The sequence below is a fragment of the Hippichthys cyanospilos genome, chromosome 5, assembly GCF_059441005.1.
Source record: "Hippichthys cyanospilos isolate Australia breed blue-spotted pipefish chromosome 5, RoL_Hcya_1.0, whole genome shotgun sequence".
Taxonomy (NCBI): Eukaryota; Metazoa; Chordata; class Actinopteri; order Syngnathiformes; family Syngnathidae; genus Hippichthys; species Hippichthys cyanospilos.
In genome coordinates this window covers 24,996,422-25,015,721 of record NC_142373.1, presented here as the reverse complement: position 1 = coordinate 25,015,721, position 19,300 = coordinate 24,996,422, and the positions used below count along the sequence as shown (strand labels likewise).

Genomic DNA, 19,300 nt, shown 5'->3' with positions numbered 1-19,300 from the left:
CTCCGCGTTGAGAGACACCGGTTGAGGTGGTTCGGGCATCTGGTTAGGATGTCATGTAGGGATTGTCCCACCGGGAGGAGGCCCCGTGGACGACCCAGGACACGCTGGAGGGACTATGTCTCTCGGCTGGGCTGGGAACGCCTAGTACCCATTGGATAATCAGAAGATAATGGATGGATGTAGTATTACATTTGTCAACAGAAAATCTCAAATTAGTTTGATGCGAAAACAAAAAGCATTTTGTCAATATGACATCTTCTAGCCAAAGCCTGAGCTGCATTGTATTTGTTCATAGAGTAGGAAGTGACTAGAGCAGAAATGATTAACATTTCCTGACACTCACCCAATGTTATTTTTGAAAAAAAAAAAATCAATATAAATACATGGCATTTTTTACCTGTCCACGACCTACCCAAAATTGGTCTGGAACCCACTTATGTGTTACATCTTGCCAGTTGAGAATCACTGATTTAGAAAATATGAGAAGAAAAATATTCATAAGACAGGGGTAGGGGTTATGCCTTTTGGTAAGATCTAAAATAACTCCTCAAGCATTAACTTCAGTTATTCTCCATGTACTTTTTTATGGTTTCTATCAGCACAGTTGCCATGGTGCTTGCATGTGACTTTGTTAAACTTACTCGTGCCTATGACTGCACTTCATGTCGTATACCCACACAGGCCGCCTTTGTCAAGTAAAATGTCAATTGAGTCGCTGCAAGGCACACAAAGAGCATCTGCTAATACAGGAGATGTTTGTGGCGATAATGGCAAGCTGGAGGGATGCTCGCTGACAGGCGCTCGCGCAGGAAGTACGACAATGATGTTGTTGTTTTTTTGGGTTCCACAGGATGTGTCTGACGCCCCTGTCCTGGTGAGTCCAGAGTCGAACCTCTTGACAGGAAGTGCACTAGACCCGATAGATACAGCAGTTTCGGCGCTGTCATTGTAGACATGCCTATTAGAGGAAGTTGTACGTCTTTTGTGAAAATGCGATTACTATGCGGACACTTTTGTTTTCCTTTCTTTTTCTCATTGGCAAACACAAGGCACTCATAGAGTTTATACTGTGTTTGCCAAATTTGGACCTCATGGAAAGACCTCACAAAAAATGTATCTTTGTTCATCTATCTATTGCAGCAACATTTTGCCGCAAGTAGAGCAATTGCTTGCTCTTCCGTTGGATGGCAATAAACCTTTTTGTGATCATTTTCTTTTGTGGCTCCCACCAAATGACTACACTTCCATTGTCTGGCTTCTGCTTACACTTAAAATGTCAGAACATAGTAAAGTACAGCTTTAACTGTATTAGCAATTACTATGGCCTGGAACACTGGTAAATTGGCTCATTAGTACATGAAGAAGTAAATTTAAATTGTGTTTAAGCCTATATTCACACACACACACACACGCATACACACACACACACATACATATATACATACATACATATATATACATATATATATATATTTATATATATATATATATATATATATATATATATATATATATATATATATATATATATATATATATATATATATATATATATATATATATATATATATATATATATATATTCAGGCAGTAGGCGGGGCACACCCTGAACTGGTTGCCAGCCAATCGCAGGGCACAGAGACGAACAATCATTCACGCACCCAATCACACCTAAGGACAAACATGACCAATTCACCTGCCATGCATGTTTTTGGAGTGTGGGAGGAGTGCTGGAGTGCCTGGAGAGAACCCACAAGGGCTCGGGGAGAACATGCATACAGGATGGCCACCCCTTTAAAATGATACATAATACTTATGCAATACCTCAAGAATTGATAAATTCGATGCTTACTAAATTTGAAATCATTTAAACTTGAAATCATTGCCTTAAAAAATAATGCATCAAAATGCATTTTATTTTTACTTCTAGGTAAATAGTGTTGGCATCCTCATTTCAATGTTGCAAAGATACAAAACCAGCCTGAAGCCAATTGAAGATTTCTCACATGCATTTTTTTTCCATAGCTGGATGGTATTATTATACAACTCATGATGTTCAACAAATCATTCAGCAACCCATTCTCCTTATATGTTACTGCCCTACAAGTTTAGAAGACAGTTTCATTAATATTTGTCTAAATTTCATCTGTCCCATACACTACAAGTAAAACAAAGTATTGCTGAGGTTAAATGTACTAAATTTCTTTAATTAGTGAATTTAAAAAATGTATATCTGGCCATGAGCCAATCAGAGAAAAGTGTAAATTGAGTGCATGTCATTGGTTGTTTGAAAGAGTAACCTAATCACATCCCAGATTCCTCTATTAACAAGATATTTCATCATGTAAAACATTAAAAACGCAAAATAATGTCTTAACACTTCTCAACATTACTTTTTTCTTTAGGTCGGTGAAATTGTGTACAGTATGAGTTTTGGTTGAAACGAGGACTAAAAAAGGGACCAACTACAAATAAATATCTAGTAAAGTCAGCTGTAACTCAACTTTGAATGTCAAGCAATAACTTGGACCATTCTGGTTTAACTCACAAAGTTGTATATATATATATATATATATATATATATATATATATATATATATATATATATATATATATATATATATATATATATATATATATACTTGATAATGCAGGACCATAGCAGATAATCATACAAGTCAGTTGAACTATGATTAAAAAGGCAAAAAAAAAAAACGTTCGTTGGTCAGTCACATTGCTGAAGAAGTGCCCAATCTCTGCAAAAGTGATTTATCATTGAAATTATAATTAAATGCACTTGCCCCCCCCCCAAAAAAAATTAAGTGCTTTGATGAACTGTTTTGTTTGTTTGTTTGTTTGTTTATTTGTTTGTTTGCAGTCAACGTTATACAACAGAAACTCCTTAAGCACTACTACTGGGTTGCATGCATTTTGTGGCAGTGATGATGATGGACTACATTGAGAGGGGAATAAACATTACAGTATTTACATTATTTATATCAGGAGTTCTCAAGCTTTTTGGAGTCAGGGACCCCTTTACGGAACTTGTTTTAACAACTTGCTTTAAACGCATTGAATTCAAAGTAGAAATAGACTCATTACGGAAAGAGATTGAGAAATTGGTGATTAGCTCGATTTTGTAAGGAGAAGTGGTTTGGATGATGGCTTACATTTGCCAGTGTCCAGATCCCATGACGACAACATTGTAAACAAGCCTTACAAAGGCAGACTTCTGTTTGATTTTGTGCCGGAGGGTAACAGCATTTATATAAAGAAATGACGTTTGAGGCAAGGATCTTCCACTTATTTGTTGACAGCTTTACTGGGATGTGTTAGCGAGCTAGTTTGATAAGAACACATTAGCAATGAGGCCCATCCTCTACAAATCCCTTACACTTTGATTACAATTTCAACCTTTTGGCTACCGGTAAATGAAGTCAGAGACTATATGGAGGTTATTTGTAGAGAAATTTGTAGAGAATATTTTTCGTCCCCGTGATCTAAATGTGTCATTTACGCAAAGCTTCATCTGGCAACTGGAGGACCTTTTTTGCAAAAGTGGGTCACCAAGGACAACAGTAAACTCAATGCGCCACACGCTCACAAACTGAACCACGTCGAATCAAACGGCTGAAATTAACTGAATCAAATTGTTCCACTTGGAAATGTGATCTAAGTCACACACACAATGAATGAGGTAGCATCATATATTAAGAATTCTTTGAAAATTACATTTATTAGCTAAAAAAATTCAATGAGTCAGGCCATCGTTTCCTCATACTTTCAAGTACATTTGCTATTTGTTTAATTTTATGAGTATGTTTCTTTGTTATTGACATAAAACTGAATTAGATGTTTTTAAGTTTTATACTTTCTGTTTTACATTGTCAATTTAATTTTGGATTTTTTTTTGTTTTCATTTTCATTTATCATTCATTTATACCCTAAATGTTACTATTTCATAATCTATATGCATTTGTTGTAACCTAGTGAGAATACGTGGTTTGTTGAATGAATGAAAGAGTGTATTTGTAAGCCTTGGTGTTTGTCTGTGGTTGTGACATGTGAGGTACCTTTTATTCATTGAACTCATCCTATTTTTAGTTTACATGTGCTAATAGCCGATGTTAACGCTTGGGTGTTCGGGGATTTTTCACTAACCTTTTTGTAACCCAAACATCGGGTCAAACATCATCAAATGTACATGTATATTTACTTTCAACCCCTCAAGATGTTCAGTGGTATCAGTCCTATCCATACACATGTATGTTCATACACACACACACACACACACACACACACACACACATATATATATATATATATATATATATATATATATATATATATATATATATATATATATATATATATATATATATATATATATACATTTTAAGGCTGTTTCATTTTTTAAGAATTTTCATTTTGTGACGAAAAAAAACTAACAGCTATTAAATCCTTCAGATTCAGCAGATGAGAGAGAATATGCAAATATAATATCATGTTTTGAAATAAAACGCTTCCCTGTACCAGAATAAAAGCTTTCCTGCAACATTGAGCTCTTGGATCGAAGCCTTTTGTCAACGTCAAATCCCATAATGCATAGCAAGAACTTTGCAGCCTGTTACTCAATGAAGTCACTGGAAGGCTGGCAAATGGTATAAGTTGTCCGGTCGCGTCTCCCGGTGGGTTTGGGGTCTCAACACAAAAGTTTCCATTGCACCCTGTTTCTGAATTGCAGTCGAAAGGATTGCTGTATATAATGATAAACCATTGGGTTTTCATATTGTCCAAAAGTAACAATATTTCCATTGTTTAATGGCAGTAAATGATCCCGAAATGGGGTAATTTTGACACCTATAAGGTGTACCTCTCAACCTACCGTTTGAAATCATTTTGAAGGGACGGCAGCGTGGCATATTGAAAGTCGTCATGTTTTGAACAACCTATGCAATATTTTAGTCTGCTAGTGTTTTTTGTATGATTTTCCCTTGATATCACACATTCAAAAACAACTAAAAGCCCAAGATGGGTAAAAATTTCCCCCTGGGGTTAAAAAAAGTATCTATTTCTTCTATTCATGATAAAGCGCTAATTTGATTTCAATTTTGCATGATTAGAGTAACAATAATGATATGCTCTCCAGCCTTTTGAAAGTGATCAAATAAAAGCTTTTATGGACTGTGATATCTGAAACGGTAGACGCCAACCACTCTATGATGTTCATAACACGCCCAAGTGGATGCTTTGGAATCAATAAACATCTCATGCTGCTGCACAAGATGTCGTTAGGCATGCTGTCAGCTGCCTCATGTTGGAGCGTCACTCAACAAGACAAACTGGAAGAAATCAATAACTAGACAATATAAACTAAATTTCAACTAGTTTGACATTTGTTGGGGTTTAAAAAGAAATGAAAATGTATAAAAATGTCTTGAGTGCATAATTATGTATTTGACCTGCTTCTCATTTACATCTGCTGTGTGCTGTTCCTGAGCCACCTTCATCAGCCATCATACTGGTATACGATAGCCCCCTATCATCCATTCTACCACAGTACCTCCCTCTACGTCATTTACCCTGTGCAAGGTGACTGTAAACAGGAGTCTACCCCAGCTGACTTTAGACAAAAGGCAGAGACCCCAGGCGACATATAGAGACAACCATTCACTCTCACATCGTTTCTGAGTGGGAGCTAGACCCATGTTGTCTTCACTAAATTCACCTACTATAAACGATGAGTAATCATATGTATACAATCAAAGATGATCATATCCTATGTATTATTGTTGTTGTTTAATTCTATTCAGTCACATTCAAATCTAGGGACAGGGCTAGACTGGCACCAAAAAAAAAAATCAGCCATAGTATTTTGATTTAGACAGACCTGCACACGTGTGCACGTAAAACCATGACAGCTATGACAAACAATTGTTTCTCAGCCATGCTGTTGGCTTGCAATGGTGAGGTAATAATAAATATAACTGACACTGACGATAAGATTCAAACATCGATTCTAAAGACAGATTCTTATCAAATTTATCTTCAGGTATGATTCTTGACCTCCTGGGGGACTATAGAGAAAAATAATGATTACATAGCACATCATGTGCCCCAAAATAAGCTGGCCCTTCAGGCATCTGCCCAGTCCTGCCAATGTGTAACATTTGTCATTTTCAGGTATATAGCTACCATTATTTTAGAGTTCCTGAAGAAAACGCAAACTCCATAAATGCGGAAAGATTCAAACCCAGAGCCACTCAACTGTGATTTAGGGGTGCTAAACTTTACTCCACAATGCTGCCAATAGTAATAATACCAATCTACACAAATATCTTTGGGCCACTGTACAATTTAGATTTGCATGTAAAAAATGTAAAATGCAAATCGCATTGTATGAGTCACACGTCAAATGTTGAACACACCTGTCTTAAGCATTATGGCAGAAGCACAAAGTGTATTTGGAGGTTCGAGATGTTGATGAGAAGACAACACAGCAGGAGCGTCAGCCAAAAGTCCTTTCCTACCTGATTTCCTTTGCCCTTCACAGGAAGAAGCCCCACTTAACATCCCAGATCAGCACCAGCTAAAGTGTGAGACCGGTCCCGAGATTTCAAGCCTACAGAGTTGTTTCCATGCAGGGCAGAACATCCTTCACCTCATCCTCCTCCACTCTGAATGCAAGAAGACTTTTTTTTTTCCCTCTCGCTGAAGCCCAGCCCCTTTCTCTCTCTCTCTCTCTCTCTCTCTCTTTCTCTCTCTCTCTCTCGCTCTCTCTCTCTCGTTCTCGTGTTCTCGCTCACTGTTGTGTGCTTCTCGCTGTCTTCCCTCTTTCTGTTTCCGCTCACGTTTAGTACCTCATTGGCTTGTTTGCTTGTTAGTAACTTCTTTTTTTGCAAGCGTTTGCCCATTACATAGGTTTGGCGGAAATGCATTCACACATTGATGGAAATGAGAGTCATCCTTTCAAATCATCCATTTCTCTCACAATGGCTGCTGTCATGTGATTTGAACAAAATGGGCATGTATTTACAAGGTCACATGCTGTAATGTCAAATCTCCTTCGATGAGGAATTGTTGTGCTCATATTTGTTATTTTTAGTAATAATGAAAGAAGGTAAAAAAATACAGTGTATACTGTATGTATGTGTGTGTGTGTGTGTGTGTGTGTGTGTGTGTGTATATATATATATATATATATATATATATATATATATATATATATATATATATATATATATATATATATATAAGAAATAAATGTCAATTAAAAATTGACATTTAATAAAAAAAGCATTTAAATTTAAAATGGCAAATTCATTCGAATGTCAATTAAAATGCAATAAAGAATAGCATAATTACAATTTTAAATGAACAGACAGATGAAAATACATATACAATGTCTTAGAAATGAAAGTCAATAAAAATATTCAACAATTTCAATTTGAAGGATGGCCAAAGCCAGTGGACAGGCCAAGGAGGGAGCACTTGTTGATAAGAATGTCAGGGATCATGGTAATAAAGTCCGTATATGCATTCTCAACTCTAGCTTTGCGAAGGCAACCTCTTGTGAGATACAGTAGCAAGGTGGCCCTCTACGGGGAGATGAGTAGCACCAGCTAAAAGTAGCTGCTCACCAGCTCATCGGTCGGCAAGCGGTCGGTCTGCGCAGCCACAGAGATGGGCTGACTTAAGCAGTCACTCCAGCGAGTGCACGTTTGCTCCTTTTGGCTCACATAAACACCACTTGTTCACACCTCATATTTCCTTCGTAAGGAAACAATTTAATTCTGCTAACCTTGGCTGAATCAGCACTCTAATGCTTTTGCTGCAAGTCAGTGGCAGTGGTCGTGTACCCAATTGGCTTTACTAGCTATTTATGTAGCTATGGTAGTTAGCATAGTTAGCATGCTTGAGCCTATCTCAGCTGATTTCAGGCAGTAGGTGGGATACACCCTGAATTGGTTGAAACCTGGTAATGGTATTTCCTCATTTGAGCTCACATTCACAGCCAAAAAAAATCCAAATTATTGTGTCATTTTTATATTGGTCACAGGTTGAAGTGGACAAGAGTAGGTATGTGCATATGAATTTTTGGCGCCAGGTGGTTTTGATGATAACTGAATGAGACAAACCAAGCGAGGAATCATTACAATGCTTGCCTTGTGTCTTCAGTGATGTCTGAAATCACTTGACATCACCCAAATTTGGGGTCCCCGAGAATATGTTGGAATCTTAACTCATATCCGAGGTCTACACGTAGCCGGGGTTCTTGTGAACTGGCGGCAGATGTCTTTGGTTTGACCTGGGCTTTGTTTTTTCATCAAAACCAAATCTTTTCAAACCTCCAGCCAAAGTGGAGATTTGCCCATTCCTCATGTTATGCAGTCACGTGTAACAAGCTTAAATAGGAGGTTTGCGTCATCGCGCAACTTTTTTTTCCCCACCAAAGATGCAGACAGCAGTGACGTCAGAGGCGGGAGTTCTTTTTGATTGGACACGTCAGAGACGGATGCTCTTTTTGATTGGACAGAATTTGGTGACACTACTGCCGCCTAGTGACTTGGCATGCTTGTAAATGAATGAAACCAGACTGCTGGATTAATGTAGCATCCATTTCTTTAAATGAACAAACAATGTGGACAGTGTTTTTCTACACACGATGAGGGGGAGACTATGCAGTTTTAAATAAGCCTGGTTATGTTTAGACAAGGCCTGGATTTTTACTGTGGTAGAATCTTATTGTAAACTGAATATTTCACAGGCAGTGAAAGTGTTCAAGTGAAACAAGTGGATCTTTTAAATAAACAGAATTTTCAATAATAAAAATATGGTATGACAGTTATTGTTCTTCATTATTATTCACAGATCAAATAAAAAAAATATAGAGCCCATTTTTGCATGACTTTGTTATATTATGCTATGTTATGTTACGTGACATTACTGACACAGGACTGTAGGACGGACCCAGGAGCACGCATGGACAGGTGGGTTTGGATTACGGTTTCTTTATTTATTAACAAGTAATTGCTGGCTCGAAGGCTGAAAGGGGTCAGTTCCTGTGGTGGCCGTCAGGGCCAGGAGAGGCCGATGCACAGGCTAGCCAGAGTTGACATCGGGCTGGTGAGTTGTCAGGTCCAGGCTGGGTTGGTACACAGGTAGACAAGATTGGTCGGCAGGCTGGCAGATGGTCGAGTACAGGCTGGGTCAAAACACAGGCAGGCAATGATAGTCGGCGTGCTGGCAGATAGTCGGGGTCAGGCTGGGTCAGGACACAGGCAAGCAGACAAGGTTGAGTGCTGGAAAGCTAAGTGTAATGCATAGAGACAATCTGGCGAGTTCTGGAGGAGAGAGACCGGGTTATATACAAAGAAGGTGATTAGCTGCCGCTGTTGGTGTTTGGTGCTGATTGGCAGGGAAGTTGAGCAGATGCGGTGAGGCAGAGAATGAGGTGACTGGACTGGTGGATTGTGACACTTACATTACGTCATGATGTTGTTGCCAGTGCATTATTCCAAAAACAAAAAACAAATGTTTTTTTTAGTGGGATTGATTTAGGACGACTGTTGCGCTTAGTAGCTTAGGCCAATGTTTACTAGACTTTAGCCTATTTAAATGAAACCTAAAACATTTATATTTTTAAAGTTTGAACCTATTTGCAAATACAAAATCAAATGGCTGTAAAAAGATGTTTAGGTCCACATTTGCAGTTCCATGCGAAGACATTCTAATTTTTGTTGTTTTTATTTTAGATTAAAAAAGATACGGATGCAGTAATTGATTGCCTAATAATATATGAAACTGACGTAACATGTAATATAATATACAGTAGAACTCCTCTAGAAAGAAATCATATTTGAAGCCAGAAATTTTTAACAAGAGGGGACTTTTCACCTTAGCAAATCTATATCTGGGGCGTAAACATAAAAAATATATTTTGCAATCTACAATCTGACTGAAGTTAAAAACAAAGCCACCCAACACTGAAAAAAAGAAAAAAGAAATACATTGCCGAATCTACAAGCCTTTATTTTCATAGTTACATCAATTTCTTGCATAATATCTTTCACTTTGACTCATCCATCATTCATCTTTTTTACTTTTATCCTGTCTTCAAGCATTAAGATTTAGTCCAAAATCCCGATTAGTTTCAACTTTCTAGCCCACACTAATTCAATCTTCAACCCAATCAGTCAAAGTTATTAACTCAACCTTTGGTAAATTTACCCCAATCAATGCAAAATCCAGAGCTAACCAGCGAGTGGGTTCGGACTCAGCATATTTAGTGTGTACAGTTTTATACAAAGACATTCTTCCAATTAACTGATGCCCCGACCTTTATATGGTCCTCCATGCTAATAAAAAAGAAATCTATGTAACTTTAAGCACTAGCCTATTGAATATTTATACCAAAATAAGCAGGGGAGAATCATATTTAGATGTACGTCACCTTGTGTGTGTGTGTGTGTGTGTGTGTGTGTGTGCATGCTTTCGTGTGTTTATGTAGGTGTGCGTGTGTACATGTTTGTGAGTTTTTTTGTGTGTTTGTGAGTGTGTTTGTGTGATTGCATCTCTATTAAAAAAAACAACTTAATCATCAGAAAACGGAAGAACTTTCATAGATTAGCACTGATGTTGGAAGAAAAACATTATATTCACACGGTAAAATCACCAATCAGCTATAAGTTAGACAGACATACACAATGCATGCGTGTGGGCAGTCATGATTGTAAACAAATTGAGATTGTAAACAAAGTGAGAAGCAAATCCATGGGTGTACAAAATAAGCTCAGCCTGCAACCATAAAACCATTCTTGTATTTTTTTAGAAATGTTTATATAGTTAAAATAAATCTTTAGGCAACTATCAAACCTCACATCTTTATTGGTTTCCATTTCCTGTTTTGTCGTCATGATTGGTGTATTTGTGAGTGACAGTGTGCACACGCCACACACTTCCTGCGTGGGCGGTGAAGTCATGGAGATGAAGCGAACTTGCACAATTCAAATATGCCTGCAATAAAAATAGTAGAAATGGGAAAACAAATAGCAATACATTCCGAGTTAAGGTCATGTTACAGGTTAAGTTAGGCGTAAGGTTTGAATTTAAGATTTTCTAAGCAGTTATTATTTCTAACAAGATTTTTTTTCCTTCTTTCTGATGGGTCCAACAAGGCAAATGTGTAAGCTTATTCATGATCGTCTGCTGGATGCTGCTGGAAAATAATGATGGTTTTCTCCATCCTTTGGGGTGTGGTTCTTTTAGCATTGTAATAGCAATGGGAAATAAGACTGAATTCTGAAAAATGTGACAAAAAGTTCAAAAAAAGATGGGCTCTAATGCATTAGCACATGCATTGGTGTGTGTGTGCATGTGTGTGTGTGCGTTGAGTGACTGTGAGAAATGTGTGAGCAGGGTCGATGTGGCTTCATTTATCAATGATGTCACTACAGAAATAGCCAGCAGCGCAAGAACCGGCAGACACATTGCAGTGACACCTTTACTGCCGGCTGACATGCTGAGAAGTGTGTGTGAGTGTGTGTGCTGGAGTGAAAGGGTAGGTAGATGTACAAAACACAAGATGACTATGATTGCATTTTTTTATTTTCTTGAAGTGTTTTTGTGTTTATTTGTCCATCCCCAACCCTCAACCACCAGTTAAACACCTGGGACAAAATTGAGACAGATCTGCCAAAAGTCACTTTAGAACAGTAAAACACCTCTACGACCAGACCTGCATGTGCAAAAATACCCCCCAGTGTGAAAAAAAATACATGCATTGAAAGCCTTTCCCTCTTTCTTACCAACCCATACAGCAAAAAATCTCCAGTTTGCATAATACGATTTTTTTTTTTCTGCGTTTGCGTTGCACTGAAATTCACTACGGCGAACACGAGCCAGCAGGAAAAGTCTAGCTTGGTTTATATCTGACGCGCCGGCACACGTTTTGCAGCACGGTATACTCGGAGCGGCTTTCCCCCTGTCAGACGATATTCCCCCATACTGTAGGTGGCACTAAATAGACTCACACAAACAACACTACTCCATAACAGAGGTAGAGAATCCTCGTTGATTCAAACAATCTACATTCTTTCAAGAGTTTTTAAAATGACTCCTCATCTCTACACAGTGTGTGTTCTCGCCAGGAATTGTTTAAGGTGTTTAGATTACGGTATTCCTTTTCACACAAATCATAAACATGTTTGGACCGGAGAAATTCCATAAGCAATCGTTCGTCCGCCATGTTTTTCGCTCGTCAAGAAATTCTGGAAGATACACGTTAAGGAAAATCTGTCCCGTGTGAACTCCACGGGGTCGGACGTGGTTACCAAAATAACATCATCGATAACATCAATAACATCATCGAGCTCGCGGACGCGTCAAGCTTGAACCAAGCTTAAGGTAGCATTACAGCTCAAAATACACCACATGGTTTTCTTTACCGAGTTCATGACAAATTTTGGTTTTCTATTGATACTTTGTATTTGAGATATTTGACAGTGTTCTCCCCCAGCCTCCCCCATCCAACATGTTTTCATTATATTCCCTCCTTCCACAATGGTTCGGCAATGTCACTTTTTGTTGAAGTCTTCAGCTACTTTGCCTGATGTGTTTTTGGAATTGATATAACGATATTCTCTGTTTCGTTATTTTCGCATGGTACATGCTCTCCTTATTAATAAATGTTCAGTTTTTTTAGTTCATGCACCCAGTCTGCTTGGGGCCCACCCTTTGTTATTCCTCATGTTACAACTCGTAACTGAATAATCCGATAACCGATATGGACCCCACAGTCCCGGAATGCTCAGCTTTAGCTAGTCCTAGACAAGTGTTGGGTCAGCATGAACACTCTTTATGTGACTCTCTACATCAGCGGTCCCCAACCACCGGATCAACTGGTACCGGGCTGCGTGGGCTGCACCCGAAATAATGTTTTGGAGATGATTTAGTTTTAAGAGTTCATACGTTTGTGCTTGATCTCTGTTTTTTTGGAACCCTAACCCTAACCCTGGCCGCTGTTGATATTACAGACATAGTGAGAAGGATGATGTGTTTTTTAGAGAAGCCAGCCCCCCCCCGCGCAATATGAATCTAAGGCATTGACCGGTCCGCGGTGATAAAAAGGTTGGGGACCGCTGCTCTACAGCCCGCAGCTTGGGTGGAGCAGTTGGGAGCACACGTAGAACCGGATTCAGAGTTTTCGTTCCACTCTACTGGCTAACGCAAGCATAATAACCCACATTCGCCCGATACGCAGGAGAACTCCAGAGGTGTGGAAAATGTATACAACAGTGCATTTTATTGTTTCTGTAGCTTGGGATTAATGCACCAAGGTCCCCATCCTTGGCCGCCGTCCAGATCTCTCCGCACCCAACCTCTTTGGCCCATGGGAAGTGACACACATGTTATGCTTTGGGGCTGAGCCTGGCCAGGACCCATGAGTGAAGACCCGGCCACCAGGTGCTTGCCGCCCAACCCCACCTGATTCCAGAGGGGCGTCCCTGTGACCCGTGTCTGGGCAAAGGAAACTTGTGCCCAATATTTGTATTCGTCATAAGGGGTATATGAGGCACACTTAGTCTCGTCCCTCACCTAGGACCTGTTTGACATGTGTGACCATGCCATGGGAATAAGGCCCCAGACAACTTAGTTCCGAGGATCATTGAGACACGCAAAACCCTCCACCATGGTAAGCAGATGGCTCATGTAATGTTACCAGATGGTAAGTGAAGTTTTCCAGGCATGTCTAAACAGAAGGAAGCCCCGGGGCCAACCGGGACACACTGGAGAGACTATGTCTCTCGGCTGGCCTGGGAAGGTCTGGGGAACTAGACGAAGTGGCCAACCCTATTATTGACTGGACCAAACCAACAATAGTGAGTCGGAGTGCCTTCTGCCATGCAAATTGTCTTCAGGCGGCAGATTTAGTGGGTCTTCCGCCAAACAAGGAAGCAGAGGACGAAATAATTTCCAAACAAGACTGCCAGTTTACCATGACCTCCAAGAGGTCTATGGCAAGGATACGGTTAAGTCTTGTCTTCCATATCTGTTTACCACAAGATGAGGCTTTACCAGGTCCTTTGTGTTTTTTTTTTTTTTTTTTTTTTTTTTTATCAACAAGAAATGTAAGACCTTGAGGCCTTGTATTTTTTTCCAGGAACTCAACGCTAAACCCGTCAAGAATATACACCGTTTGCCCATATTAGTCTCAGTGCTCACTGCATTTTTGAATAACAACAATAAAGTGGGATCAAGTAAATGGATTTTACAGGAAAGGGCAGAATGTAAATGAAATTAGGTTGAGTTGGCAAGTTTTCAACCAGTGACTCGAGTGAAGTAGTGTCTTCCTAACTGCCATGGTTCTGCCACAGCAGTCTTAGCTCAAAGCAGGTAATTTTATTTTGCCATGTGTTGTAATTGGGGAAAAATCATGCAAACTGTGCTCAACTTGTGACTGTGTTTGTGCCAGTATGTTCAACCTATTCAATAATAATAATGAACACAGTCTGGTTAATTCTGCAGTGTGTATGCTAAAAGGCATTAGCTGACAATACCTCAATAATAAACGTATGTGATTTTTCATACATTGATATGATTCTAGGTGGACTTTATAAAAATGTAAAGGAACAAGCTTGATAACTGACAACCATTGTCAGTGTCACTCCTTGACTATGTCAAATCACTCATAAAAAAACATTAGGGTATTTAACCCCCAAAATACTTATAACACAAATACAATATATTTGATCTAACTGTCGTATGGACTACTGAATCACCCCAAGGATTCATTTAGGACCATCACTCTGTGTGGTTCAGTTTTCCCTGTTTGACTTTTGCAATAAAAAATGCAGATTTGGAGCCAAGCAGCACTTTGAGCCAAGCAGCACACATGCCTCTATAAACAACAATCAGAGGATGTCATTGATGAGAAACGTGAGACTTGTTTTCATAAGCAGCAGCCAGAGCAGATGAATGACATCGGCCAATTAAAAGGGATTCTTTTTTTGGATTATCGAACAGCCATGACATTAGGTTGAGTTATTACCTCATGTCTACTCTGTTTTCATTGACTTGGTAGATAGATTTCCAATGTCATAGGCCAGTGATCCCCAACCTTTTGATCACCGCTTCCCGGTCAACGCCTTAAATTTAGACTGCGGACGGCTTTAAAACCACATCACCAACGTATGGACAGGGTATGGTATGGACTTTTTGTCCACTTTCTTTTTAATCGCGAGAGGAGAGGGGAGGGGGGCGAGCTTGCTGTGCACTTCACGGTAGATCCGGAAAAAAGAGCGTTGCTGAGAACTTTCACTTTTTTGGGACGTGACAGAGACAAAATTTTCACGGACAGCACCTTTATTCTTTGCAACAATACTCGCCTGCCAAAAAATAAAAGTTTCAATGTCGCAATGGAGTGGCCGATACCTTGCTAAATATTGTGCTGACAATGCTGCGCTATCGTTAGCTTTGCACAGTAACTACGGTTCAACAGTTGTTAAGTGAAGCAAACGCTGCACATACCAATTGTCCCAAGTTCTCGCTTCCGCCTTTCCACAAGCCAGGTGAGGGCTCTTGCTTGGCTCTGTTTCATATTGAAAGCTCAGCTGGCCGTGTTGGATCACTCCCGGTGACCGCAAAGCCGCTGCCATGATTCATTCCTGCCCCCTGCGTGAGCCGTTGAATGTTCCCGAAGTTGATTGGTTGTGGCAACTCGAAACGTGGAAAGAGTAAATAAAAAATAACTTCACTCGAAAGGTGCTTCTCGTGACCGTGCGCGGCCATTTGCGTTGCTCCATTCGCGTCCATCGCGTCGCCCGACGTGCATTCGCGCCCAGTCACGCGAACTCCATTGACTACAATACAAAACGCTCCACTTGTTCGCCTCGTTCGCGTTCGGTGCACTCGCACCATTAAACTAAATAATCTCTAAAACATTATTTCGTGTGCAACCCACGCGGCCCAGTACCAGTTGATCCACGGACCGGTACCGGTCCGCGGACCGGGGTTTGGGGACCACTGTCATAGGCTACATGAGTATTTTTAAAGGCATTGCAACATAGAAAATAAATGCATGCACACAATAGGTAATAATAAATGACAGCAATAGACACATGCTGTTTATTATTGCATGGATGTGGCGACTTGACATTTGCATCTAAAGATACAGTGATTGGTCGAGAACCGTTGCATTGAACGAGTGCACCTCACCTTTGGGTTTTGGCATTTCAGAGGCCTCATTATGTCAATGTTATGTCAATGTGACTTTCTGTCATGAACATATTGTAATGTTTTTCACAAAGGCAAAGCAAAAGGTATTTCCCTGTAATTCTGGAATTTCTTTTCTTCTGCTGGCTCACAGTCAGGAGACCAAGATTAACATTATATATTTATTATTATGTTCAATAGGGTGTGTCTAGGGATGCACGATTATGGCCAAAATAATAATGGTCAAAATTGAAATCAGGATTATTCATCATGTTTGGTCAAACATGTCTTTTTATTGCCCTTTTTTAACCTTTGTATTTTTTTTTTTTTTTTTGGGGGGGGGGGGGGGGGGGGCATTTGTTGGACTTGAATTGAAGACAAAGCATTCAAAAAAAAAACACGACAGAGCTGAAATTTCTGTTGGAATATTAAAAGAGGCCAAAATTCAATATGGCACCAAGATTGAGTTTGTAATTGTTTCAGATTGGTGCTCAGAAAATAATACCCTGGAATGTGATTTAAATCTATGTTGTCCCATTGATGCCCTTTAAAACTATCCATTTTTCATATACAGTACTGTAAACCTGTTGTTTTATCATGTATTTCTCATGATTACTTTATGAATTCCTTCAATGGGACCTCAATTGTCGGCCAAAAATGTACTTGATGCGTTGAAACATTTAACATGACTAATCCAGTAGGTGGCGTCAGATCATAGTTAGTGAAATTTCTTTACAAACGCTTGCTGCACAGCGGGAGTATGTTATTCAACAAACACAATATGGATTGCAAGAGGAGTATGTATCTGTGTTTTTGCATTGGTGCTTGAAGGTTTTTGTTTTTTTTTTACTTTATTTCATACTGTTAAATAGGGTGAGAAAGAAGAAGCTTTTGTCACATAAACCTGTGCGAAACATTGCAAACGTTGCAATGGCGGTTGGATGATAAAGTGCTTGATTTGACATGTACAGTACGTCAAATCAAGAATTTTATCATCCATATCATAGCCAGCTTTTTAAATGTTAATATCGCCAAAGATCAGCTTAATTAATTGTGGCAGCCTTGATTGCAATTAAAATTCAATTAATTGTGCAGCCCTAGGTGGCTCTCAGGTTAGCAAAAACAGTTGTAACGTGAAAAACATTTCACAATTTACTGCTGACAAGCTCAATTTGTCAAGAAAACACACAAACAAACAGAACAATGATACAGATCTATATGTACCAAGGTACCCCTCGTGTGGGGCAGGGAAAATTATATGTGCACTGCATGGCTGATTTCATACAATACAAATTACAAGCACCCAATTATCAGCTTTTGAGTTCATGTTGTACATTTAATTGATGATTTCATATGTCTAGTGTCATGCAAAATCCCCATACCCCTAAAATCATATTTTTTCAGGAGACCCCAAAAACGGCATGTTTGTTCAACTTGTAACATTGCATCATCAGAGAGCAAGCCATGAGCCACTTCCAACATTTTAGATCAGGAGTGTCCAAACTATTTACTAGATCTAATTTTACAGCGATCCAGGGATGGTCCCTCAATTTTTGGGAGGGGACTCACGAATTTTTGTGAGGAGCCATTATTGATGTCCCAATAACCAGTGGGCAGCAAATACAGCTCAGCACCAATATAATAAATAAATATCTCCTCTTTTATCACCAAACAATGTTTAGTAATATCACAGTTTGGTAAACACCATACGAATAAAAATCCACATTTGTGCTGTGTCATGTTTGAAGATTTGTCCATCTGCAATGAGAGACATTCTGACCGCCTCAGGCTTGCAGTACTCATCGCTTCTCCTTTCAGGCATGCAAAAGTAAAATGTCCCAGGCAAGATATACACATTTACAGGACAGTCACAATGGGACGAGATCTGTATTTATTTTTTTTTAGTTTGTTGGCCCAGAAGAGCAATGAGACACATGGGGGAATGTGCTGCTTGTCAAGCCACTTTATTATAGTAAAACAGCCAAAGTCAGCCAATGCTTCAAAACAAACTGTAGGATATCAAATAATGTATGACACGGATGACCTTGGCATACTGTTATTTTGAAATGTCTTCTTTAAGCAAGCTCACGACAATGGTCTACTACTACTTTTCTTTTTTTCAGTTGAGTTCATTTCCATGTAGTGCGATATCATTCGGGCAACCAACAATAGCTAGGTGGTCACCATCAATCGTGATTGACTTTTTGAGCACGCCTGCTTTACATTCTTAATCGTTTTAAAAATAACACAGAAATGAACTGACCAATGATACAAATGTGGTTTAAAAAAATCATAACATTTATAAAACAATGACAAATTTTATCGCAAGCCTTATGTAATGCTCAATATTCTGTATGAGAATTGTGTTATGTGATTGTCATTAACTTAAGATGCTTAGCCTAGCAACAGTGAATAATTGGACGACGATGGTGGCAGCCATTTTGAGACTCAATGACATTAGAGGACCTCCTTATACAAGATGCTGACGTCTGCATCTCACTATTGAAAGTATGCATATTCATGGTGGCGTGTGGGAACAGCATGTATGACTTATTACCGAAGTGCGCCAAAGGAGCATATGAATTATTCAAGGAAGGCTCATGTTAATAATTTAATCTGCAATAATAAAATGAGGTAAATGCATACTGTACATCGTGTTTTAAAAAAAAAAAAAAAAAACAAAGGTTAGGGAACAAAACCTGAAGATGGTGGCCACACAAACTTGGAAATTAGAGTCCCTGAGATTTCATAGGGTAATTTCAAAAATGGAACGGGACAAATTGCTCTTGTATAATCCATGTTTTGTGAGCAAATGTCCATCTTGCAATCACCTGCTCCTTCCCGAACGAAAAATAAAATACTTGCCGAACTGTTTTTGAAGTAGAATACAATGAGAGTGGAACACGTTGGATCAAATGAAAAGTGTCACAAAAAGTTGAAAACTCGTCAAAATTGTATTGCATGTGGCTTCATAGTCACTTCTTAGTCAGGGTGACCATCCCAATGCTGCTGTACATATATCTGAATGAGCACCAAATTGTTCATGCTTGTGTATCATTCAAAAACATTTTTTTTTCAAAAACTGGCC

General features: G+C 39.1%; 2 protein-coding genes across 3 annotated transcripts in view; both read right to left on the bottom strand.

The window, feature by feature from the left end:
- Positions 1–6,668, bottom strand: part of LOC148424099 (diacylglycerol kinase beta-like) — a 101,100-nt gene extending 94,432 nt beyond the window's left edge. For both annotated transcript variants that reach the window (XM_088415670.1, XM_088415671.1), the window contains exon 1: positions 6,531–6,668. The gene's annotated coding sequence lies outside the window, so the exon portion shown is untranslated. The remainder of the gene's footprint in view (positions 1–6,530) is intronic.
- A 2,458-nt stretch (positions 6,669–9,126) lies between these two features.
- Positions 9,127–19,300, bottom strand: part of LOC148424098 (gamma-crystallin M2-like) — a 29,989-nt gene continuing 19,815 nt past the window's right edge. Inside the window, exon 4 of the mRNA XM_088414517.1 lies at positions 9,127–9,265. Coding sequence (XP_088270643.1) covers positions 9,261–9,265 — 5 coding nt within the window. The 3' untranslated portion in view covers positions 9,127–9,260. The remainder of the gene's footprint in view (positions 9,266–19,300) is intronic.